Source organism: Ischnura elegans, chromosome 1, assembly GCF_921293095.1.
Source record: "Ischnura elegans chromosome 1, ioIscEleg1.1, whole genome shotgun sequence".
Classification (NCBI taxonomy): Eukaryota; Metazoa; Arthropoda; class Insecta; order Odonata; family Coenagrionidae; genus Ischnura; species Ischnura elegans.
Window position 1 is genome coordinate 70,275,766 of NC_060246.1, and position 27,439 is coordinate 70,303,204.

Here is a 27,439-nt window from a genome sequence, read left to right on the forward strand (position 1 = left end):
CTTCGCTAAATAGCAGTAATGGAATGGGAAAAGCCTTGCAGATAATGCGGGTGGAGGGTAGGTAGAATGGAAATAAAGAATATAGACGTGTTAGTTATGTTTTCATAATAAGTACGTACAAATTTTGAGCTTACAGAATTCTACCAAAATACATAAGCACAGATATACTATGTGAAACATATTTCTGATTTGACTAGCAAAGTAGCTAAGCTGACGAAGATGAATTTTTATACTGTATAAAAGTTAACATTCCTGACGGTTGCTTGCAGAAAGTCCTGCTTTATAGTCTCGATGGTAAATGCATTAAATTTTCTTATGTAAAAAATAGTATTCTCCAATGTAACAACATAAAAAATGAGTCCACGATGAAAGGACACTAATGGTACCTTCCACACTTTTTAATAGGGCAGTTTCCTTCATCAAAGAAAACGAAAGGCATTGATTGCGATTCGTTACCCACCATTAGTGTATTCATAATATTCAAATTATTTGGCTTTACAAATCCCAGTTTAGACGATGGCAATGGTCAATTTTAACCGCATTTGAAAAAAGCCAGATTGGCGCCCATGCGATGCCACTCCACGTGACGTCACAGGGACCTAGTTTCTATACGAGTAGATGGGAGTTTGACATCGTCTGAGATTACCAATGCATGCATGAGGCACAGAGCTCAGGGAAGCATGTCCTATTAATCACGTATTATAACTGCTTATGGTCGGAAAGTTTCCTTCGTTTGATAAGGTATTAATAATCCTTATTTAAGCCAGGCGCTACCTGCTAGCAGCCTGCATCGCAGTAAAGCACATACCCTCGCCCCAAGGTCACCTCACACGGCGACAGCGGGAACCAGAATGGCGTCACACGGGGTTTTCCTAGCATTCATACTTGGCCGTCGCTTGAAAATTTTCACTTTTCATATAATCGCGAAAAATAGATATCGTCATTTAAAAATCTAAAAGCGTGAAATACGTACTCCAGGAGTAATAACCTTTCAATTTAGGAAATAAAAAAATAATAGGAAACTACCCTATTCCAAAACTCAACAACCGACCCAGGTTTCAACACCTTGTGTCATTTTCAAGGTTGTACAAACAGCCAAGGTAGGAGAAGGGGGCATATGGAATTGGTGTGAGGGGAGATATACGTAGATAAAAAATGAGTTAATTTTTATATTTCTTCAGCCGCTTTGAATGAACTAAGGCTTAAATATGTGAAATAATTCTTATGTGGTGGGCTGCCATGAGATTACTTAAGTAGACACCTATGGTCGCTTCTTTGGACTTAAAACCCTTGACGATATGAATAAAGTCCACAGAAATTTCTACCTAAACCAATTTTAAGTTTTACTTTAATTATCCACGTTCAATATTTGAAATGGGTCGATTCAGATACTCAATCGTAATCCATACACAAAATAACCCATTTGTCTGGCGAAAACAAAAACATTCCGAAATGAAAAGAGAGTTGAGTTACTGTTATTCCACGCCTGCATGAAATGAAAACTTAAACGCGAATCAGTTGGAAACTGCGGCATCGAATTAAGGACGTAGATTCTCAGCAATAAGCCACTGCTTTACTGATCAAGATTTGATTGGGTTGGTGAAAGTTTCATTCGTGAGACACTTCATGGAAGAATTGACACGAAGAGCGTTTTTACACCAGTTAAGTTTTAAGAAGCGGGAAGTATCCAAACCGCAACGTGGGACTAAGAGACATCTTGTTATCCACTTTTAGGTTGGTTGAGATGTAGGTAGAGGAAGAAAAAGGCCCTAGATCTCCAACAGAGCGGAGTAAGAGGACATCGGGGACTAATTACACGGTTACGTGGGATTCAGCAACATCCTATCGAACGAATGAAAAGTTTCGATGGCTTCTTTCGATTGATTAAAATATGCATAGCAAACATGCCAGTGTAAAATTTTGGCACATCAGTTGCAGTCATAGTAATATAGTAGTACCAGTTACCATATGTTCAATTTCAAGTCATTCATATCACAGAATTTATGGATTTATATTAGCTAATCATCTCGATCCAGGCAATTCAATCCACAATAGCATACTAATTAGTAGAGAAACAAAAAAGTAACTAGGCCCATCCGCAGTTACTTATTCATATTTCATATTCACAATTAATTACCAATTATTACCAATTACAAATTTATGTGGGAACTAGTTAGGTCAATAATTACACTCTTTTTGAAGGTAAAGAATCTTTCACGTTTCTATCATGTTGCTGTTGTTAATTAAGAGATCAGTGCGCAAAGATAATTTGTTTGTGTTTTTCATAAAGTCCTAATTTTAGCGCGCTGCCTTAAGGAATTACTAAAAAATATTTACTTCATCTTCATTGTCTTGCTCCAGGGTAACTTTACAAAATCGATAATTCAGAAGGCCAATAGCCAAAGTAATTGGATTACGCATTAGTCCGTAATAATTAAGAGTGACTTTAGGGAGTTATTACGTAAAATTAAAGCCTTTTCAGTTTTATCAGAAGTTCTCACTGCATGCAGAAATATTTTTCGGTTAGAAAACATAACTTTCAGGGATATACGACGGAAATTATCAATTTGGGAACCGGTACTCTGTGACCAACCCTGATTCCTCCGAAATCGTAAAAAGCGCATATCACCAAGCATCGCTCATCGATGTCATGAAGGAGAGATCGGAGTTTTTCCTTCAGTTCGCGGATCGTCATCATGCCACTCTTTTCCCCATCAACGGATGCACTTCCTCCGTCTCTCACGCACTCTCTCGCCTTGCATTCGTAAAACTGGGATGCGAGCGTGGTTGCCTCAAAAAAATGTTAGCTTTCGCTTCGCCGAGAGTTTATCCCGCGCCACGGTTTGGGCTTAATTAAGTCCCATTTGACGGGACAAAAACATTGCGACGCTGTACAGAAGACAAGAAAGGAAGTTGGCGCCGTGAGGAGGTGGAAAAAATGGTGCAAATATTGAGAAGTAGTTGTGCAGGATGGTAATTTCAGTTTTTACTTAGGGAATTCTACGGAAAAATTCGCAATTTTTTTGCACAATGTAAGACGCGTTTGTGGAGATATTGGCATTGTATACACCTTCCAAATTTATTAATATCTTCCTATCTAAGTTAAAATTAATACGTATAAATGGTGCATAAAATTTGAAATTCACGAAATTATTAGGAAATGAGTTAGGTTTGGAGATACACATAATTTAATTGTAAAATTTGTATTACTCCCCTCATATAAGGGTTTCGATTCACAGCCGGCTCAACGATTTGTGCGTTCTAAATGATGCCTCATTTTTGTTCCTCCTGTACCTTCCCTCTCGATTTTCGGATGAAAAGGTATAAGAGAGGAGCTATTTCGCCTTCCTCAGGCTACACATGAAACGTTCAGCAGGCACATGGTCCCGCAAAGAAATAATTAATCCGCGAACTGAATAAAATACAGAGGAAGGCTGCGCGGTTCGTCAAAAACTGCTACGGGCGTATAGACAGCGTTACCCAGATGTTAAGCGAATTAGGCTGGGAGCCGCTAGAGACCCGGAGGCCACGCACTAGGCTTAAATTGCTTGAGCGATTAAGAGTAGGCATTTTTCTGAGCGACAAATAGAGCATCTTAGTAGAACCTCACTATGTTTCCACGTCCGTCAGCGATAAATTAAGAGAGATATTTTGCCGAACGGATAGGTACAGGAATTCGCTTTTCCCGCGTACAAGATAGGATTTCTTGATAGATTCTTGGTGGAACTTCGTATGTGTATTATTTTATAAACGGCTGGTCTCTTATCACCCCCTCTGCACGCCTATGGAGGCGGCTTGCGAGGTATTATGTAGATGTAGATGAACCATCAAACCATCTACCAAATATCGAGTTTTAATTATCGTACATCTTGGTATTCTACAATGTTTACGAATCTACTTTTTCTTGTAAAAATTGAGTATTGACGCGACGGCATGTACATCACCATCGTATTCTTTAAATGTCAACGGAGAATCGGTTGCTATCATTTTGCTGGAGTTACCACCTGACTCTACATATGGTGATATTTAATCTGAAAATTTAATATCGAGGGCAGCAGCAACGCTAGCTTAAGCGACTATAATCAAACTCTTGGGCGGCAAGGTTCTGAGTTAATTCTTATTCCGGACACACATTTCACCGATGTGGGCGATAGGGGAACTAATAATTTGGGTTTAAAGAGGAGTTGGGAGGAAAGACGCCGATTTTTTCGTGTGACGGCTGACGGGTGTGGATTGGTGAGTCTTCTTCGCATCTCCAAGAGCTTCATTTCCTGGAACATGGAGAAAGCACCGTTATCTTCACAAGAAGACCAATTTGTGGACCATATGGCATATAGTGAACTCATCGTGTGGATTTTCATATGCAACGGCTTGGTTTAGGGTGACGCCCATCGAATCAGCCTTTTCCTTTCACAAGTAATTTTTCAATTCTTTGTTAATAGTTTCTCTCAGATGGGTTACACGCCTAATTCACTATTGGTATCATATTTAGGATGAGAGAGGATAATCAATGCCTACAAGACACGTGAAAACCAAGAGTGGCATTTTTCTGGCATTGTGCACGACACGATCGCTGAGCTTATTTAAGGTGGAGCCTCCCTGTCCCTAAACTTAAAAGACGTGTGAAATTCATACTTTTGGAAGGAGAGGGCAAGTTTTATTTCCAATTTCATCAGAAGAGCTGTCCTTCAACTTATTAAGAATACGGCTTATGTAATTTAGCATGGTTGATCGTCGCAGGCTACTCCCATCAATATTTTGGTATTTTCCGTTTTCGCTGGTAGGTGTAAAATTATTGTTCAAGTTTAGAGCACGAAAGTAACCATACATAACTTTACGAGTGTATAATAAATTACTCCTACAATTAGTTACGTAGATTATTGTGATATATACCATAAATTGAAGTCATTCCCTGCACTAAAAATATTTTCAAAAATTAAATATTTCAAAATTCTAACGGTGAATTTCTTGATTTATAGTGTACGACTTATGCAAGACCGATGGATAAGACGAGTAATTAAAAAATGCATCGCTTATTTTGCTTAGAATGTAAAACAAATCTTTGCACCGTAGCGTGGGGAAGAAATATCAAATTATGTCGGTGAAAAATAAAGTTATACATTTTTCGGCATGAATAACTATTTACTTTATTTCAATATATATTGGGAAAATATCAGGAACACTTGTAGCTGCTATAATAATAGAGTAAATTAAAATCCCTCGATAAAAATTGTTAAGACTTGAGGCACTTACGAGTTGTCGGCTCTACTAAAGAGACATGGTTAAAATAACTAAAACAAAAACGAAGTCATGAAATAAACTCGCCCGTGAATCACTATAATATCGGTTGTATGTTTGGGATGAACACGAACACGAGTCCATATGTCGTCACGCATCCTCGATCGACGTGAGCTTCTCCGAGAAAATGGCGCCTCGGGTCACCGGTGAGGAGACGGCAGGAATCCATCTCCGGAAGCGTCAAATTTTATTGTGGTTCCCACGAATATTACAAAAGAGGATCTTCAAGTCAGCCTCTAAATGCGTTGTCAACCACCGCGCATCTAAATGGGTTTGCTGAAGTCCCCACTCGCGTCGCTGACGGACAAATTGATCCGAGTTTCACGGGGAAATAAGGGATAATTAGGAGTATTAACCGAAATGTATGCACATGATGATAAAATCTATCAAATGTTTTTATTTTCAATGCTATTCCTCGCAAACACTATGCAGCAAAATATTGGAAAAAGTGGATCGCATTGCACTCATCACCGCGCCGCGGACATTTTTGAGAACCGATTAAAACGAGAACGAAGCGGCAACAGAAATCAGCCTTCTGAGGGATGGTATTGGGCCTCCACTATTCAATCCCCTTGGCGGTGCCTTGTGTACGTGCAGAAGTCTCTGAGACAAAAATTTGGAGGAGAAGTAGGATTTTGTGTGGGTGGGGGAAAGAGATGGGAGTAGGCGTGGGAGCGTGTGGAATTGAAAGAGGTCCCGGCAAAGGTCATGTGCCTGTGAAAGAGGTCGCATTGTCCTGTCAGAGATGGAGCTATACGTAGACGGGAGTAAAGGGGGGAGGGAGATATTTTACCAACAGGACTCTTCATTGCAGAAAGATGGAGTGGAGGATTATCAGAGACAAGGTTAGCGGGAGAGGGATGGAAACCACATCTTTGGCAAAGGTAAGTGAAGAAAAAGTTGAGATGCGCTCCTCAAAGAACGAGACGGCGAGAACGCAATTCACTCTCCCACGAACATAAGCCCAATAGGTCCTCAACCCTATCCATAATTTGAATGAAAATGAAATAATCATATTGATCTTAAACTAACTGACCTCTGAAATATGTAGTTCATGTTTATACAAGCTAGAACTCAGTCTCTGTGGGTGATCCTAAATAATGAAAATGTCTCTCTCGTGCCCTCTGTCAAATACCAGACAAGTTTCCTCAAAAGTCTCGTCAAATATAGAAGGTGGAAACATCAAGGAAATTGATTTGGTTTGGAAAATCAGGAAAAGTTTAGAAAAATTACCAGAGAAGAGTATGCTATGATTGATTTTTTAAACATACGGGTATTTCATATTATCTCGCGGTTTTGTAGTTCTAATGATAGATTCTGGAGTTAGGGTATGTAAAGTGAATAAGGAATACTATATATTACGTGGAAGATGTGTGAAGAAAAATAGTTTCATTTTAATTTATTGTACTCGTGGCCTCGCGGTTTGTCGCTTTTTAAGTTAATTCTCTAGCCCCATTTGCATAGATCGGTAGTAAATAAAATATTTAATCTCAGGGACACATGGATAATATGGGTGATTAAATCCTTGCTGTGAATGTAAATTTTGAAACTCCTCTGTATGCATGAATTTACTAAGGAACTGATCGTCTTATCCGAGAATCTTTTGAATTCAAAGAGCCAGATGCTACATACAACACAATTTTAAAGGAAAAAGAAATGCGCTATTTTACTCCAAACGTATTCTAAAACTCAAAGCGAACGAAAGTAACCTTAATTCCACCGTGTGAATAATATCGGGACATTCTCAAGCCTATTGTCAGCCATCCGGGAAGTAGGACAAAGGTTTTTCTCAGATGCGTCCCATGCTACATATGAAATCAGGTCGAGAATAGGAAAGGGGAAAATTTGATAAGACCTGAAACACGGTTGCTGGCTGGCGTAACAGCGAAATCACGTATCCTTTTAAAACCGATTCTCGTGCATAGTGTGGGGCCAGGCTTGCTACATTAACACAAAGGGGATCCACGAAAATGCGACATATCGGTGTAATATTTTACGAACCTAATAAAGTATTCCGCCAGCGCGCGAAGTCCCAATGATACGAAACTTAATATTAAATATCATTCATTACTCTGTTACCAAATGAAGAAGAAAGTATTAGTGTTTTGTTCCCGCGCACCGTGCACTACTTGGAGTTGATGAAGTGAATCGATTGGGGAATACTATTGCACTTTCCCTTTCACATACTATCGGAAAATAGTAGTAAAAAGTATAGAAAGTAGTAGGTTAAATTGAAGTCGATTTCCCAATCTTGCCATTCAAACCTTCCAGGGTTATCTGCAATCCAAGGTGAGACAAGATAAGGCTTGAATTTGAGGTCTTACGCGGTGAAATTCTATCCTAGGAAAATGGATTTCACTTTACACATTCCACGAGTGCGGAAATGATACTATAGATTATGTAGGTAATTACAATCAACTTTCGATTATATGCATCAATCGCTGTCTTCGCGGAATGTATGGTATGGAGCTAAATTTCTAAAATTGGAGTAGCGGTACATGTCAAAACTTGCTATCAAATTCACCGTTTGCTCCATTGCCGCTATAAATAATTTGAATCGATTCAAATACACAGCATAGCAGTAGAAAAAAACTACCCGAGTATATAAACAAAAAACTTCATAACTTCGCTACTTGAAATATAATATTTTGAACAGTTAATTAAGAATGTAATATTTTGAATTTATTCAGCATATGTGACTAATGAAAGAGGAGCGAGTTTAAAATACAAGCCGCTTCGCTCATTTAATTGTTTAAGTTCAATTCTGCGGTTTAACTCTAAAATATAAATGAACGATGCTAATTAATGCTGACATTTATAAAAAAAAAATGTCCATAACTCAGCTTGGTGAAACTTTGTATGTGGTGAAACCTATTACTTGAACTTAAAGTAAATCTATTACTTGAACTATTAGTAATCTTGGTGAAACCTATTATTGTCACAGCGTAACGTGTGCTGCATTTTGATTTATACGTGCGGGGAATGGATATATTCGAGAATGAGCCCTCTCAAGTGTCACACCCCATCATAACTCCAGTGTGACCGATGATCACAATGGACTGCACGGCGGCGATCTTATCATTTTATTCTTCTAACGGCGAATACCGTTTCTATACTTCTCTCTGCCAAATCACATCCCAGCGCGACCAAAGAATGCAATTAGTTAGCGGACCGAAAACGTCCTTCTCGAGCGATAGAATACGCAGGGCCTTATTAAGTCACTAGAATACACGATTAAGCCCATTTTACCATTCTAAATAGTAACTTAACGCTTTGAGTGCTGGCCGCTAATTTTAAAGCCCTACTGAAAAATCCGGCCAATTTTACTAAATTCGCAATTTTTTTTTTAACTTTAGCATCAAAAATATATTTATATCGATGTGTATTTCAATAAAAATGGACTTTGCTCTTCTTTGTGAATCAGTTGAATAGCATGTATTGCTAACTTTTAAATATATATTGTAACAATGAAAACCTACTGTTTTTTTAAATAAAAAAGTTGCAACAATTAATGATGTACCGCCATAAAATGCATAATATTCTTTTTATTACGCTCAATTTGAACTATCAAAACCATGGAAATCATAAAAAGGCATTGTTCCAACCATAGTATTCAAAATCCTGGATGACAAAAAGGGTCACTGCACTCTCAGCGAACGGTTCTTCCCTCCAAAGAATTTTCGCACCAAGTGGGCTGAGAGAAGGGTGCCGGTAGCTACAGCGGACTTTTCGTCCTCAAGACATTAAAAGAACTCTTTTTCCATCAAGAAGTTGATATTTGAAATAACGAAACCGCTAAGCAATGAACTGTATGAGTATCACGGGCGAAATATTACGCCTTCATGCAAACAAAGTCAATGAAATAGAAAGACAGAAATATTACGCCTATGGCAATCTTCAGAAAGATTAACAGGACGTAATATTACGTCCATGGCACGCAAAGTGTTAAAATGTTAGTCGAACCAAGTAAAGAGGCTCCGTGAGGAACATGGTTTGGGACCTACAACGTAACTCAGTAATTATCATCAGGACTGGTTGTTCCCATGTACAACATTCACATTGAAAAAAATTAAAAATTAACTAATAAACTTTATATCTTACATCCCTCTCATTGTATTACCTGCATCGGAGGTACGGCAATTAGGACGTAACTATTGGAGAAACCATTGCGCAGGACAACAAAAATTAGATATTTCCCTCTGTGCGACATTTAGATGATAAAATCCAAAGCAAAGGCTACTTTTCTTTGCATCAGGCTACATATACCGCAGAGCACCTTCTTAGGGACCTTAATCACTACGTGAAGTAGGCTCCTCTACTATATCATTTACTAAGTAACCAGCTAATGATAATTTACCTTTCCCTGATGCTACGAGATTGTAAAACTATGCAGCGAAGCCCGATTAATTCAACCATAGATAACATCACTATGATAACACAGCTGTATAATTTCCTTCTACTTTAGAGTGCTGGAGAAACCATTCCAGTTTTATTCTTAAATATAATAAAGATACGGAACTGCTGACCTTATGAAAGACAAAAAGTAGAAATTCCATTATTTTCACTCCAATACTTAATGCCTTCATTGTTCGCGAGTCCACAACTCAGTAGTGCGGGCCATTGACAATGTTTTCACTAAACGAATGGTTGAGCAACCATTAAATGAAATTAAAATCTATGCGACAGAATATTTATTCTGAGATGTTGTACTTCGACATTACTTCCTTAAATCGCTTGAAGCTAAGCGTTCGCCTATTTATATTCCTCTGTAAATACGCCACTATTTACCTATCTTTAATCGAAAAAGTATTTGTGACAACTTAATCAAAATATACAGATACCAATATTCCATTTTGGCTCCCAGACTTTGAAAGCAAGGGAAGTAGGTACAACCTTAGAAAATAACAATGGATACATTTAAAATGTTTCATCTCTGGTTAACTACTGAGGAGAATTTACGACTGTACTCTCTGCCAAGTTGTCGATTCCTTGGGTGCACTCAGCAGCAAGTTTAGAGTCAGAGCAGAAGAAAAACAGGGCTATCCGGGAGATGAGATAGCAGGTGAAATGGCCGCATGCAGCATTAACCTCGGTGTTCCTGTGATGCAAGGGCATCGTTTCCATTGCCTACCTGGCACTGGATCAACTTTGTACGTGCTCCATAGCTCCAATCACCCATTACGAACAATCAGAATGACCCTTTGACATAGGTGCGGCTTTAATAGATTCTGACGTCACATCGATAGGGACCCTTGGCAACCAGGCCACAATTCCTCTACCATCACTCCCCTAGTGAGCATACCTTCTTGATGATTATGATAATCTATTTTGCTCTACCTGGCTAATTTGAATAGGAATGGCATATAATTCAGTGAAAAAGGAAGCTTGAGGTTGATATGGTTGATATTAGCGTAACATATGATGAAAAACAACCTCAAATGAACGAATAATACCTATACGGATACAGAATTTTTTTACATCTTGGGTGATATGGAGAAAATGTAATTTTAAGAGGACAGTGCAGAAAAAGTATGGGAGACGATGAATTCACCCAATAAGAATTTTAAGAAAGATATCAACAAAGGTAGAGAGATGCTAAAACAAAAGCAACAACTTCTGACAGTGCGCCTTCTCTGATAGCTGGCGATTAACCCTTTCTAACCCAGAGCTGATTCTGGGAGAAATAAAATTTCAAGATTTTTCATTGTGAAAACTTGAAAATTTTACACTCCACGATAATTATCCTGGCAGCTAAATATTTCGTCATTAAAATGTACTCTACAAAATAATAGGTAGTCTAGATATCTCCTGAACAGAGCTGAAAGTTTAAACATTTTTATGTTGCTTAGAAGCAACATTGGGTTATAAAGGGTAAAATAAAACCCTTATTCATCATCATTTTAATGAATTGAGAAGTGACGCATTTGTCTTTTTCCCATGATATCTTCACCAATTTTATTATTGTAATTCATAAAAATGTGCGTTGATCAAGCGTAAACAGCAATACCCTCGAATCCGACTTGCATCAGCGATTCTCAACTCAGTCCACGATTCGCAATCCTCTAGAACTTATTTTTCGGAGACGTAGCTCAATAGGGTAGTTTCCTTCATCAAAGAAAACAAAAGGCATTGATGGCGATTCGTTACCCACCATTAGTGTATTCATAATACACAAAGTATTTGGTTTTTGAAATACCTGTTTAGACGAATGGCAAGGGTCAAATTTTATCCTCATTTGAAAAAGGCCAGATTGGCGCCCATGCGATTCCACTCCACGTGACGTCACAGGGACCTAGTTTCTACACGAGAGGATAGGAGTTATGCATCGTCAGAGGCTACCAATGCATGCATGAGTCACAGAGCTCAGGGAAACATGTCTTAATAATCACCTATTAAAACTGGCTAAGGTCGGAAAGTTTTCTTCGATTGATAAGGTATTAATAAACCTTTTTTAAGCCATGCGCTACCAGACAGGAAGGTACTCAGCTACCCGTTAGCATCCTGCGTCCTATCAGCGCTCAGAGCCTCGATCAAGGTCACCTACCAGGCGGGAGGGGGAACCAGAAATGCGTCGTACGGACTTTTTCCCTTCATTCCTACTTACGCGTCGCGTTTTCGCGCGCTTGAAATTTTTCACTTTTCATTTGATCGCGAAAAATAGATATCGTCATTTAAAAATCTAAAAGCGTGAAATACGTACTCCAGGAGTAATAATCTTTCGATTTAGGTAATAAAAAAATAATAGGAAACCACCCTATTACCTATGTGGAATGGATAGGTAGCTCTGCTCACTTTAGTTTCACTGCTCATTATCATTTTAATTCTCGATTTAGTACATCTCATGCCGTTCACCACTTGACTTACGAGCACTCACCCATAATGCTAAGAAACTATTATTTCGAAGTAGAGTGAATTTAAATCGAAACTAGAGGCTTGAACATGGTGGAAGGACTCCATATTAGCAATGGAAACGCTTCGTGACTTCTACAAGTTATTTAAAAAATTACTAACGTTTCGGCTCTCTCGCCATTGTCAAGCACATAAATACCGTATGTAAATACCAGTATTTACGTACTTGATAAGTTCAACACATTCAGACTTCAATTGGTGGAAGATAGACTTATTTAAATAAATAAAAGATCGTAGCACTTTTCCACAAAATATTTTACTGCGTACAACGAGTTTCGGCTCACTGAGCCATCATCTGGCACAAGGCCATCTTGTACAAGATGATGGCTCAGTGAGCCGAAACGCGTTGCACGCAGCAAAACCTTTTTGTGGTAAAGTGCTACGATCTTTTATTTATTTAATTATGTACTTGATGATGGCGTAAGAGCAGAAACCGGTAGTAATTCTTTTAAATAATTGTAGAAGCCACGAAGTGTTTTCATTGCTAATATCGCAGTATAGCGCTCGTACCCATGGATGTACGCGAAAACTGACGCGGAGATCCGCGAATCTTGGTCATCTCGCTCGCATACTATGGCATTTCAAAGCCAAAGAGAATGGTAGGAGATTTACCAGAGATAGCCTGATGTTCTTAAAACGCCACCAACTCCTCCCTCCAGAAAAGCTCATTTATTTGCGCGAGAGAAGTCCCAGTTTTCTGGCTCTCCCCTCATGAGTGACGAGAGACACGAGCAATTTTTATGGCCCCTAGATTCGCGGAGGATGCTCCACATATACACACGCAGATTAAAGACGGAGAGATCCTTATCTCTCCACCAAAGGCATTTGAAAAGGCGAGCGGCCCTAATCCCGGAGTGGGGAGAAGGAGATGTTCCCATGCAAAATGACGCCCTCCTCACCCCCGCACTCCTGAACCGAATACTTTCCGTTTCGGAACCTTCCCCACCTCGAGAATCATTAAAGCTCTATTGTTGAGCCATGGCGACGAGTTAACCTGCCCACCATTCCTTCCCCCTCCGAAGCGCGCTTCACTCTAGAAAGAGAAAACCCTGACCTACTGAAGATCTATGCTAACTGCAGATTTTTTTTCCAGGTCTCCCTCAGAATAACGTCTTAATTGTTCCGATTATTCATTTGCGCAGAAAATAAAAACTTTCTCGCACTCCCGCGCTCCGAGTGAGTTCCCTGCCATGTGATATACTGGGTCCGACGTCCCTCGTCGGGAGAGCTATTGTGGGACACCTTCAATTTTCACGGATGAAAACTTTAATTAAAGTACACTCGTAGCTGATGATGAAAGCTCTCGAGGGTGGGAGATAATGGGCTCATGTGTTTCTTTTGCTTTAATTGGCGGCGTGTTAAATTTTCGGAGAGGCGGAGAGATTCTCCTCCATCGAAGTGATCGACGAAAGCAATGAAGACGAAAGGGAAGGATATGGAATAGTAGGGCAGAGTGGAGAAATAAGGACAAAAAAATACCTACACTTCCATGTTTCCAAGTAGAATGTAATTATAAATTACGATTGCAGTCTCGACTCGGCTCCAAAAAACAGGAGAAACCGTAAGCACTTATCCACTCAAATATCCCTCGCTAATTTCACAGACGCAGTTTATAATTAATTGTTATCACTTTTCACGAAATTAAACAGACTCGTTCTATCTTAATGTTGTGAGCCCAATATTCGATGTAAAATGTGCCTTATAACCATTTGCTTATGTTTTATCGTTTCAACCATTATTTACTTTATAAAAATCCTGTAAATTACTAAGTATTTAATATTGCAAAGGACGCCTAATTTTTCATTTAATAATCCAGAACTCGGCCCAAAATGTAGAATACAAATATTTATGAGTAAATACAAATGTTAAATGAGCTTAAACTAATCACGTGCAGCTTGAATATGATGTGGTAATTAGTCAAGAGACTCAAAACTACTCCTTTAAGTAATGGCTACGACTCCATGGCTCCCAAAAGTGTATAAGACTCGAGGGTAAAGTAAATTCTGAATAAAGAATAATTACGTGCAATACAGAATAAAGACGTGTAATACAAAAAGAGTTCAATGCTGGATTCATTTGTTAGGAAATTCGCGGAACATCTCATAAGAAATGAGGCGCAAGTACTAAAATACCTTATTTCGAGTTCAATAAATAAATTTTCAGTAACCCTTCATCCTTTTCAGTAGATGCGATGCACAATGTGATGCACACTATACTACAGCTGTGATCGACTAAAATTATTTAATTTCATTATTATTCGACTAAAATTATTTCATTATGCACCTAAGACGTAGTTTTCGAAGTTCAATGACAAATGGTTGGTATTTCATTAAAGCATGTTTATGAAAGCACTCAGCTCTGATATTATTGAAAATGCTTATTTTAAAATGATAATATTTGATGTTTCATAATCTCATCATGCGACTAAACTATGACATCATCATCAAACGCTTATGCCTCAGAGATGGCAATGCACCTGATGAGTCATAACTTACGATCTGCACTGAGAAAAGAAAATTAAAATCAATTTGATCCTGCCCTACCACTATCCCATTTCCAATTTACTCTAGAATTGTAGCATTGTCACGGTTATTACGATGTATATCTTACATAGTTACACGCTGATGAATATATAGTATTCTCAATAATTTAGAATATCTTTATGGAATATTAGACGTTCAAATTGTTATGAAAGTTACTCTACCTATTTATGAATATGTAATAGATTCAGGTGCATTGGATTTTCAGGCAAGTGATTAATTTTATTTTGACTTGACTGCTATTTAACTATCACTGAAATGAAAATAATAGATACCACAACCATAAGATATGATATTGGGCAGGCCAGAATTCGGGGAAGAATGACTATGGAGGAAAAATAAGAGCTTTTCTACCTCCAGAAGGGGGATCAGAGGAGGAAGTGACTTGGGATATAAATGCTTGAATACTTGAACGGGAAGGAATTGGGTTGATCTGGCGGCTATAATACTGGCTTCCCATCCCGTGGCCCCTCGTTTAAATCCCAGTGGTGGTAGAGAGTCCTCAGCGACCGCCCGATCCCTGCATGAATACTTTGTGGAGGTCACTTCAAGTACGTCGCTCGGTCCATCGGATGGGACGTTATACAGTGGTTCCCTGGGCACCTTCCTTTAAGATCAGGCTAATATTGACGCCGGGTTTATCTCCACCCTTCCTGCCTTACTCTACCCTCATGGCGCAAATTCCCTCATCTATCGTTCGCCTCCTTCAAATACCATACCATATTTTTTAAATGTAGCGTAATTCTCTTTGGACAAGCATTGAGAAGAACAATTTTGCGCCGTTAGGGAGAGCTGTACCAGTGAGAAATGAGGCGCGGCTTCGCGATGTGGGGCGGATTGTTCGGAAATGGTGTTGCTAGCATCCCTCACTGACATGAAAGCTCTTAGCTCATCATCAAAGGCCTCGGCCAGCATTTTTTCGCATTTGCAAGAGGTCTAAGCTGAACAGCTGCAATTTTTAAGGGCCCCTCCCTCTAAGACGGTGAAGTGGAGAAATCAGTCGACAACATCATCAGATATGAAGTTTTTCGGAATGCCTCAAGTACTGTCAATGATGACTGGAATGTGTACTATAACATACTCATGAGAAATATTTGTCAGTTTCTTCATCCCTCCGTTTTTATACTACTTAGTAGCCGTATCATACTGTTACCAAGGAAAAATATGGTGCCATGAAAAACAAAACTGAATCCAACCGAGATAGTTGCAGTCTTGGTATTTAGGCCACAGCGAGAAAATATTTCTAATACTCATGCATGAATGACACTGCACTCTTACTCCACTTAAAGACGCCGTAGGATATTTCCAAATGGCCTCGGAAAAATCCAGACGTGAAGGTTTTCATGCTTTCAGGAGCTTCAGCGCCATGTTTTATTTCAGTATGAAATTAGGGGTTGGGTTAATACATTCCGACTAAAAATATGTATATATTTCCTTCAAAAGGGAATTTTGTTTATTTTTAAGTTTAATAGCCATGCTTGAGAGGAATTCGCCTGTCTGAAAATTCCATCTTGTTTAAATGACGTAGTTTCGCACCTTACCTCAACAAATGAGGATATGGTTCTCGTGTATAATCATATTTATAAATTTTGGATACTTTCACAAAGAAATGCCTAATTAAGGCACCTAATGGCAAAAGAAGCTCACAAATAACAATAAAAAACTAGATTAAATAGGATTAAAAGAGAGTAGGTGTTTAAGAATGAACACAATAGCACTTTTAGAAGAATGTCAAAGAGCCGCGTCAATATAATATCAGGATAATTGACCATTGACAAACATGGAACACCTCAATAATTTACGCTCATTTAAAATATCTGTATATTTCGCATGACATTGAACGCCCTGTCGACTTTTACGTGTTCTCTGGCAAACACTCCTTCAATCGAATTCAGCGCGCGAACTGGAGAGCGCCGGTAGTTCTCCTTTTCGGTCGAGAGATAACGCTAGCGATCAAACCGCTCGCGCGGGTGTCGTCCTCGGCCGTTCAAATCGCGGATATTCCGCGGCAGGCACGCATTCCGTCATGCAGAGGTGCCTCACAAACGGCTTCAGCGGTTCACGCACAATGTGCGAGCGATGCGTCTAGCTTGATAATATCCCTTTGAAGTTCGAGAGAGGTCTGGGAATGTGACGAGGCAGAGGTGTTGTTGAGGCGTTCGACTGAATTGTTAAACAGAAGGCAACGTGGTCTCCCGAAAGAACGGCCGAGGGGTACAGGTTGGCAGTTTGAGTTTACGCGGAGAGAATTTCTAAAGTTGGTTTCCGGATTGTTTCAGGTTCTGAGGATGGCACATCGTGAATTCTCCTACACGACGATTGTCTCTTACAATGGCGGGACGTGACCATCTACCTCGAGATACTCTAGGGATCGTATCAAATAAGAGTCAATAGGTGAACTGATAGGTCGCCGTCGGTTATTTTTGCTGGCGACCAACAATGCATGTATAAGTGCAATAATGCTAAGATTTGCGCTGCTGCTCCCCATATTTGTCCATCCCACCCTTATTCTATCATTTTCTCTTAATTGTCTTCCCCTAGCAGTTTTTGCTATGCCCCAAGTCAGGCACATTGCCTTGGTGGCTTTAAAGGCCTTTGGGTCCGTGTACAAAATCCCTTTCCCCCAAATTTCTTCCTTAATGGCGACTACCCGCCTCACATCCCCTCATAACAAAACTAGTCCAGGGGTACCTATCCTCTGACACCATATTTCAATACAGCCACATTTCATAACGTCTATCACGAAATCACTTTAAAGAAGCATTTCAATTAGTAAATCTTCCTTGCAATAAGGACCTTTCTGGTTAAAAGTACCTACTCGAAACGGGTACAGTCATGCTGACTGCCTGCCTGTACGGTGGAGGAAAAAAATTGACTCATAGTTAATTGTCACTTGAATGCGGCGAGAATGGAAGCTACTGGTCCGTCATCTTCATGATTTTCTATTGGGTGCGAATTCGAAAACATACTACCAGTATAGGCAACCCGCACGCCACCCAAGGACCCCTGAATCAAAATTCTAGCCACGTGCTTTCCCCAAGTACTTGTAAGAAGAATTTTATTTAAATTTTTCCCATCATTATACTTCGCGAAAATTATTAATTTGCATCAAATTCAACAATCACGAAGAGCGAGGAGACATAGATTTTTCAATAAATCCATCTTAAACTATTTAAACTGCTATTTCCATTTCGTATAAAAAATAACGAAGTAGGGAATTGCAAATATTTCCTCAGTTTTTAATTACTGCGCAGCCACCTTGAACACTCTTGTTCATATTTTACCTGATTGTGTCTCCTTGGATGGCCAACGCACTGTTTTTCCTTTGATTTTAGGCTCTTGTCCACGCAGACCTTTCCACTTTTATTCTTCAGGCGACCGACTCCTGATGTTCAATTCGCCGCTAATGAGAGGCAGGACATTTGGCAAGGGAAGAATTATTCAAGATTGAGTAGGGTGGAAGATACCCCGGTATCGGCATTATTACCTTTATTTCCTCGGAAATTTCGTACCTAAGTACCAAACGTGAAGTGGCCTGCATACAAAACCCAGGTTTTATCATCGAATTTTATAAGGCAAAAAGCGAACAACACTCAATTAACATTTTTATCAGCATTTGTTCGGCGTAGTGCAGTATACTCGGGGGTGAAATGTTAGCCGTACTCAACAAGATTGGGATCGCCTCATCTATATGTCCTTAAATGTAATGCCAGATATTGCTGATATTTTTTAGAAGAATTGCTATGTTTTTCTATAGCATAAATTTCATATTCCATTTTCTGATTTCATATAGCATCCCTCGTGGTACAATAAAGAGTTCCTTTCCAAAGTAATCCATTCCTTCTTAGAAGATGCCTCTTCAGCAAATAATTGTTATGTCAAAGATGTCGTCAGCATTTTGCGGATACCTTTCAAAGCATACCCTTATTCGTCAATTATCCTCTCCTAAATTCCTCGGTTTTTAGTTGAAGCCTCAAATTTTTAAAGCGATACCGTCACATGTGGATAAGAGAGAAGTATGAACAATTGTTGCGCTGTCTTCAATTTTTATTGGCTCAATCTCCAGAATGAGGCTATATTGACAAAGGATGAATTGACTTTTTAACCCAGAAGTGCTACAAATATGGGAATCCCATTCTGTAATTCTGTATTACTTTTTTCTACCACTCTCGCCCACTCTCGCTGTCGCTCAGTTTCAGTTTTTTTTCAGCATTTGATTTCCCAAGCAGGTTCTTTCATAAAAAATGCAGCCAACAGGCAAAATATGCCATCTGCTAGTAGTATTTTCCCCGAATGATCAATCCTCCGACTTTACCGAACACAAACTCATTTTTCTTAGTCCATATACCATGGAGTTCTGTATAAAACGTTATCACAGGCATGGGATTGATGACTCGATTGGGATAGATGACCGTTAAACATTCGACGTGTTCTTTATGTTTTCTCAACTGTACATATTAAATTTTTTTCCTTCAAACACTTATTTTTTCTTTATACTTAGGACATTTTCAAAACGACTAGTGACCTACCATGTTTATCGACTGCATTTCATCTCAAATTTTATAAGTTCATCTTTTCAGTATTTTATTTCAAGCATAGTAATTATGCATGTAAACTAAACTAGCTGTTTTAAGAAACTGGACTGGACTGGAAACTTTCTGGAAAATTATGGAACATTTTGATAGAAATTTCCTCTTAATTATTCAGTTTAGCTTTTACTCTTATGCATTGATAGAGTGAGTTCACGCATTTCAAAATATATATCGATATAAATTGAAGACGATATGATACAAAAATATTGTAAACACTAATACCTATTCCGAAAATAATTATTCGTGAGAATATTGCTTAAGAAGACATGGCAGTTCATACTTTGGGTGAAGGTAGCGTCGACGATCAAAGAAACGGTGACTTCCCTCCTACTAGCGGTTGAAGTCGATTGCAAACGAACGAATTCGAACTTCTCCGACTTAGAACTTCAAACATAAATGCTTTATTGAATTGATGGAAGCAAGAACTTCCAACAGGATAGAAAGTTAGGCATTTATAAAGGAACGGGAAATTTAGACAGTGAAAATATGCGAAGGCATTGGATGGCCAAGCTTATTTACGGTGCCCCTAAGGCATTGTTTTCGTGAAAATAATCAACAGTGAGGGAACGAGAAATGCTCACTGACTTCTTACGTTTAAGTCCGTGTTATCTGCGAGATGAAGTCCAGCGGTGAAAAATTTTAATATCGGTTTGCTCGACTACCTTCCCTATCTCAATGCGGTTTTATTCCAACTTGGAAGCAACGATATTAACAACGGATAACGGAATTTAGAATAAATTAGGCTTGGCAGTTTTATCCGGTAGGGATTACGTATATGATGAAATAACAGTAACTTGGAATATTTGGCCGCACTAAATGGCACCATATAAAAGTAAAAGCGTTGTATGCGCCCATCATTTTTTCGGCACTATTGGAATTTCCTATTGCTCGCTATAAATTAAGAGTCATCTGGCCTTTGATCTGATGCAAGGTTTTTGAATTTCTATTTGTGGCTTTCTAATATTATGTATATAATTGATACGCTAAAGAAGCTATTGAATATATTATGTCTCGATCACTAAATATTGCTAACCTTAAAAGATAACAGCTCGGGTAATGCTTATAATTTTCATTATTTTTTTAGAATTTCGCCGCAGTGAAATAATCAAACTCTGAAATAAAGCGAAAAAGTATTCTCATTCAAATATTAAATTATGTTCGAAGTAGGTATATTTCTTTCAGAAGTTGGAGTTCGAATTAGCTGATTCATGATGATTTTTTATGTAATATATAAAATTTTACAACTTTTGAATGGGTAACCTACCTGTGACAGATGAGTCTGTATGCATTTTAGTTAAAACTGTTATTTGTTAAAACTGTCAATTTATAGAAAGGACTGGGGCATATGTTTTCTAAAGAGGTGACGCCCTACGACACCAATTTGTGGTATCAATGGGCTTGCTAGATTTCTCCGTCCGTTGGTTCCTAATTATTGAAATAATATAGATGAAGCATTGAGGATACTCTTTAATCTCTTCATCATGATAGTATTCCTGATTAAAATAGCCCTGCTTTGGAAGCGCAGTCACAGTTTGGTGCAAATTGAGATTTATGAACTGAAACGCTGATTGTTTGGCTGTAGATTCGTACGAAACAACTTGTTACGAGCACAAATGGCGGCGGTAATCTGGTAAATGTCCACGCATTGAGGCACAAACGCGAGCGAGGGGTCGCCTCAGCCGTTGATATTTTCGCAGCAGACGATTAAATGCCATTGCCAGAGGAAGAATGCGAGAGTAATGCATAACTTCGTGTTCTTTCCGCTGAGGAAAGGTCAATGTGGATTGTCCGAGGCAATGACGTCGCGACTTCCAGGTGAGGAATCCTCAATTCCTTAAAACCATGGATGGCATCGAACCTAAACGAAAGCCAAAATTAATAAAATTTCAATAGTTTCTTTCCCGGGAGCGAAATGTAGAAACGAAATGGATTTAAACACGGGGAGCTAAACTCGGCTTCGAAACGAAATTGGAGTAAAAACTACTTCGGAACGAAACTAAACTAAAGCTCTGGGACGAAACGGAACGCAGAGAATGTTTCGCACCGGAGGGACCACGTGCTTCAGCTTCGAACAGTTTAGTTTCGACCCACACATCAAGTACGACGTATGATTGAATGAAGTAGAGGTTCGGCCTACCGCCATTAGATGCATGGGGCACTCATATTTTTTTAACCTCCCTACACGTATGTCAAACTTAATGGGTCGAAACTATGCTCTATTATCTCCCTCCACTCAACTTCTGGGATCGAAACATGACTATGAGCAGCGGAGTTTCGATTAATTTAGTTTCGTTCCTGGGAGTAAAGTTTCGTCCCGGGACGAAACTAAACTCCTTGGTGATTTTAATTTCGTTCGTAATAATCAAGTTTCGTTTCGAAACATTTTCGTTTCGTTTCACTTGCCACCCCTGCTTAAAACAATCCAATGTCCTTTCTTATTATTGGCTCCTAGCAATCTAGTGAACTTCCAAATTATTCTTACGCACGTGGTCACAGTCGCACATTGTCTTTATCTACACGTTCGTGCTATCGACCATGCGCTCCCTAAATACTGCCTCAGTCTGGATAGTTTTACAGAGTGATGGTAATTATTTTTTGTATGAAACATACATCTCACATATACTCTTTTAGTTGATGCAATTACTTTCTTTCCGTGAGCATTATAATCAATTCATTTTCAGCTATGTTTGATCTCCATGCCTTTTTAATGAAATTACAGATCTTTTTTTCGAATTTCAACGATGCTTATTCTTTGTTAAATTTTTTTAAGACTTCATTTTAATGTATGTATTGAATTTATTATTATTTTTGAGTAGAATATTGAGTAGGCATTGTATGGTATTGGAGAGGGGGTTCGAAAGTTGAGGTAATTTACCCCATACGGAGGGGTCAGGAAGGAAGAGTAGAAAGAAACTTGGTTTCGGAATTAGCCTGTCCTTAACAAAAAGCGCTAAGGTAACCACGGCTTAACATCTCATCCGACGGACGGAGTACATTACTTAAGGTACCCTTTTCAATCTCAAGGATCTCGCAGTCTGATAATTCAATTCATTCAAGGATCTGGCTGTCTGAAAAATCTATGCCTCAGCCGGGATTTGAATCTGAACTTCGGGAGTATGAAGCCATCACTATAGCCACTCGTACAACCCGAACCCCTCCTTCACACGTCATTATCACACACAGAAAATGAGGAACTTGCAGAACTACCCGAGTTACTTCTATTAACTTTTACTATTACGGCAATGAAACGTAGAACGCGAAAGTCAGATGGAGAGAACATTATTATCGTATGCGGAATCCAAAGAAATATTAATATGATGATTGCGTGATGCGGAAAGCAGCTCCGGAGTCTGAAATACCTTTGTTGGGACGACGACGAGGGCGGAATAAAATCCTTGTGAGAAGGGAGTCCAGTAGATGCAATTAGGCCTTGTCTCTCTGCGAACATCCGGGGCTTCGCCCACAAACAACCACATCGGCATTCCCCTCTTCGGCAAAGACACAAGTGCTGAAACGCCCGAAATGCAGCCAAGGCAACAGAAACGATCCTAATTTGTAAAAAAAAATACAAGGGGACTGCATTCAGGAGACCCAATTCCATCCCACAGAAGGTTGATTTCTGTTGCCACTTCGGTCACATTTTAATCGGTTTTCAAAATTGTCCGCGGCGCGGTGATGAGTGCAATGCGATCCACTTTTACCCAATACTTTGGATTATAATGCTCGTGATTGCTAAGAATAGCATTGAAGAGTTATGAATTTGATAAATAACATCAACATGAATGTAAATTTCGGTTGACACCGCTAATTATACCTTATATCCCCGTGAAACTCGAATCAATTTGTCCATCAACGACGCGAGTGGAGACTTTAGTAAACCCATTTAAATGCGCGGTGGTCGTTAACATAATGAGGCCGACTAGAGAATCCTCTATTGTAATATTCGTGAAAAAAATGACCCAAACTGTAGCATACGCCCGCCTTTACACTAGCAGTCTTTTGAGGCCTTGAGGCTGGCTGAAAAAAATATCTCACCCCCAAGGATACGCTCGCTTATATTTGTACCTGGATGTATCCACACCCATGACCAATATTTTTGCGGCTGCAATCAACATTGGCCAACTTTTCCGAGGAATCCGTATGACTGTTGCTCCACTTGTTGGGAATAGGAAATTCTTCCGATGGCAGCAGCACGTCATTGAAGTATATCACATTTCACTCGCCTCAGGGGTATTCACCATTCCTGTGATCGATTCACGGACGAATACACGTGCTACTATAACGGGAACTATTAATAAGGTGTTCCTTGAAGGTGAATCGTCGATCCGAGAAAGAATCTGTCTATTCTTGTAGTTTTCCATAAAAAATATTGTAAAAAATAATAGCTACGGAAGACCTCTAACATGCTACCTTGATGATTTCAATTTTGATTGCAGTAAGGCGGTCGTTTGTAAGATTGTGAATCCACATGCGTTCGTTCAATCTTAGGATGCCCCTGTCATTAGTCTATTCCTTTCCACTTCAATCATATATATTCCTTCAGTTATCTGAGGTACAAAAACTATCATCGTGAAATTACATCCGCCGACGGACTGAATATTTCTCCCTTTAACTCATTAACTAATTCTAAGAGGAAAGATGGCGAAATTTCTTTAAAAATAGACTTATCTAAATTTTCCGAAAACATTGGGAGCATTATTAAGTCTTACAGACAACACAAAAAGGAAAAATCAGTGGGTATGGAAAGAGTTAATAGAAATATTGCATTCATTCTTTCTTTTATATTATATCAGTAGTTATTTTGTATTGATCTTTTTTATAATTTGTATATTGAAGCTGTCTGGAAATATTTTTCAGCCAAGGGTTTTATTTAATCTCGTTCCCTACCCTCTTTTAAGCTCAGTACCTCACTCAGGTGTTGTTAATTTTGATTCAAATCGAATTAATAATAATGTGTCGTTCAATATGCGTACTAAAAATACTACATTTCATGCTCAAGTTACTCGCAACAAACTGGTCAACTTCATTATGCCTTGTCACATGATCACTCCACGATTCGACAAATTTGTAGTGGAGATATCGCATTGCATATACTCATATCCTCAATTTGATAGCTGCTTTAACACTCGCTCTTTAGCCATATACGTACTGAATTGCAGAAGAGAAAGAAGAAAGGAATACGAATGGTTACAATGCATACATTAGCGATTAGAGACAAATAGGTAAATCCTTGCGGTAAGTGTAAAAATAGAGAGTGATGCACTCGTTGGACATGACACGCGGTGGAAACTCCGGCGAATTTATGCGAGTGAAAACTTAATTGGCCAAGCACGCGTGACAAAGGTTTCACGGAATTTTTCACGCCTTCCAAAGCGACGTCGTAAATAGAAGACAGCGAGCCACGGCAACGAATACTTGAGGGGATTTCAGGGATAACAAGGAGCAGAGTGATAATATCCAGCGACGAAAAACAAGAGTAAAATACCGGCACGGTAAATTCACACTGTCAGGAAGAGGAGAGACACATCACCGGTCATTCACTCAGTAGCCTGGAGGTTGTGGTGGATAGGTGAGGTTAGAGTTCACCCCCAATCAAGCCACAGACATTTGAATTTGACACATTCGGAAGGTGGACATAGGGCAATTCCTCTCCCTGGACCACCTTGCTCTGTAAGAATTCTTTGGGGGGTTAGATCCATGACCTTAGGGTCAGTCCTCAAAACTCTCGGAGCACCAAAGCTAGATCTCGGAATAAATTTCAGGCGGCAGTAAGGGATTTTGTACGTGTGTTTTAAAGTGTGTTTCGTATGCTTTGGCAAATGAAACACACTTTGGAGGGGTTAATTTGGATGGAATACAGAGAAAACGCATCATTTTCATTCTACCGGTCATACTTTGTCTTTTTCGTGATAAATAACTCGTTTAAAACTCCTTGAAATTTTGGAGCATTTAAACTCTAGTCAAAATTTGCCCCTATCGCAAATAAAAAAATCACTTTTGAGAAAAATGTTGAGGCAAAATTTTCATGTTACAGATTCAGGAAAATTTTTAATACCGTCCACTTTATATACTCCGGAAATTTTAAAACGAGATACGGTTGTGATCATCAAAAACGGTTGTCATCACAAAAATAGACCGATCAATTGATATTAATGCCTCCCCTTTTGACCATGTCTCCCCAAATTTATGGGGAATTGGAACCCCTTGATATCGTAGCGACCTTGGATACCCTTCGGCCTAGCTCGTGTATCACCGGCAGGACACTGAGAAACACACGTGCGTTGTCCACACGAAAACGGTCCACTGAAGATAAAATTTCGCAAAAATATCCGATTCGCAGGCATTCCACTCACCTCGTAGCTGTGGCTTTGACTCCCCGGGTAGGTGAAGACCCAGCGCACTGCGCTCATGAATTTCCTCGTGCACATCCTGACCAAGTCGAAGGTCATCGGCGATCCAGATGAATCCGTGGGCACAATGCGAGGAATTCCTCCGGCTATGTCCTCAGGGTCGAAAGGACGGAATAACGATCACCCACCGAGGAAAACGGGTGATCTCCGACCGTCTCGTCCCAGGCAAACAGCTCAAGAAAACTCGATATATCCCTCGTTCAAACACAAAGGCACTCACAAAACACTTCTCCGGGACACATATGCACTTTCAGCACAAAGCCCTCCACTCCGACAGACACGGAAAGCACCGGCGAACTGGCGAACGTGGTAGGATAAAAAAAAGAAGAACGTCCGTGTCTCCTGGTACGTCAAATCCGAGGCGAGACTTGGCTCACGCCAAGTTGACACACACAAGAAAGAGTCATTCGGCCGGCCCTCGGGGGCGGGGCCGCTCGTCGTGGGGCGGAGGGGGCAGGAAGAGGCGGCAAGGAAGGTTCATGATTGGGGAGGAGCGAAAAATAAAATAGCGAGGAGGATTGGGGGCGCTGGGAGCGAGGGAAGGGAGTGTTACGTTTGCGTGCGAGAGAAAGAGAGAGGGGAATAGTGGTGACGTATTGTGTGTGTGGGAGAGGGTGGACTTATATCAATCGGCTTGTTCGCGAATTAGTTTAGTTTTTTGCTTGACCAAGGCAGATTGGTGTTGGCTGTGTGTGTTGATGTTTTTGCGATTAGAGGTGTACTAGGGGGTAGGCGTATACAAATTGTTGATCGGACGTTTGCTGGGTGTGTGTGATTGAATTTACAGCGCCTTCATAGTGTATTCGTACGAATATTTCTCCTCACGAGGGGGCAAACAATCAATAAGAATAAAATGATAATTTCATAAAAAAACTGCAGAACTGAAAGTATTACGTGCACGTAAACAAGACTGTGAGTATGTGTAGGTTACTGTATGTATCGAGAAACAAAAGTTACGTATGTACCTGCGTGAAATTTTTCGACGATTTGACGACCAAAGTCTTTGATTTTCAAGGCAATAACATGGACATTCCACTTCCAATGAGGAAATATAGAAAGCATATGAAAATATATTGAGAACAAGACATGAGGCTCCGTTTTCCTGGATAACCGCAGAAGTATTCCTCCAACCACTGGATGACGGACAATTCTTCGAGTAACTTGCGTCTTGGAGTTAAAAAAAAGGTGTTCGCTAGAGTCACTAGATTGAGAAGTTTAGATACTGTTTCTAAGGACGAGTAACTGTATTTTTTAGAGTAAATGAGTCTGTCGCGAGGTGGATAATCTAAGAGCGAATCGAAGAGAAAGACGTGAGGTTCTGCTTTCCTGTATAGCTGCAAAAGTAATCCTTCAACCGACTGTATCACGGACAACTCTTCGAGTAAATTTTGTCTTGGATTCACGACATAAAAGGTGTACGCTAGAGTCACTGGATTGAGAGGCGTTAATCTGACTGTTTCTAAAGAGAGTAACTTTGTTTTTAGAGTAAATGAATCGGTCGTGGGGTGGATATTCTCAAGAGTGAATCGAGAGGGAAGGAAAGGATTTAGGTTTGGCGCGGATCGGCGTCGGAGGTTGCCGGGGAGGGAAAAAGAGAGCGCGAGAGGCTTGCTCGGGCGGACTGCAAGGAGTCCGTCCCGGGGAGCGGGCATTCGGGGAATGTAGCATATGAGAAAGACGCGCGTCCGCC

General features: G+C 39.7%; 1 protein-coding gene across 1 annotated transcript in view; it reads right to left on the reverse strand.

The window, feature by feature from the left end:
* Positions 1-26,670, reverse strand: part of LOC124162954 (puratrophin-1) — a 1,076,650-nt gene extending 1,049,980 nt beyond the window's left edge. The window contains exon 1 of the mRNA XM_046539729.1: positions 25,693-26,670. Within this exon, the coding sequence (XP_046395685.1) occupies positions 25,693-25,788 (96 nt within the window). The 5' untranslated portion in view covers positions 25,789-26,670. The remainder of the gene's footprint in view (positions 1-25,692) is intronic.
* Positions 26,671-27,439: the final 769 nt, after the last annotated feature.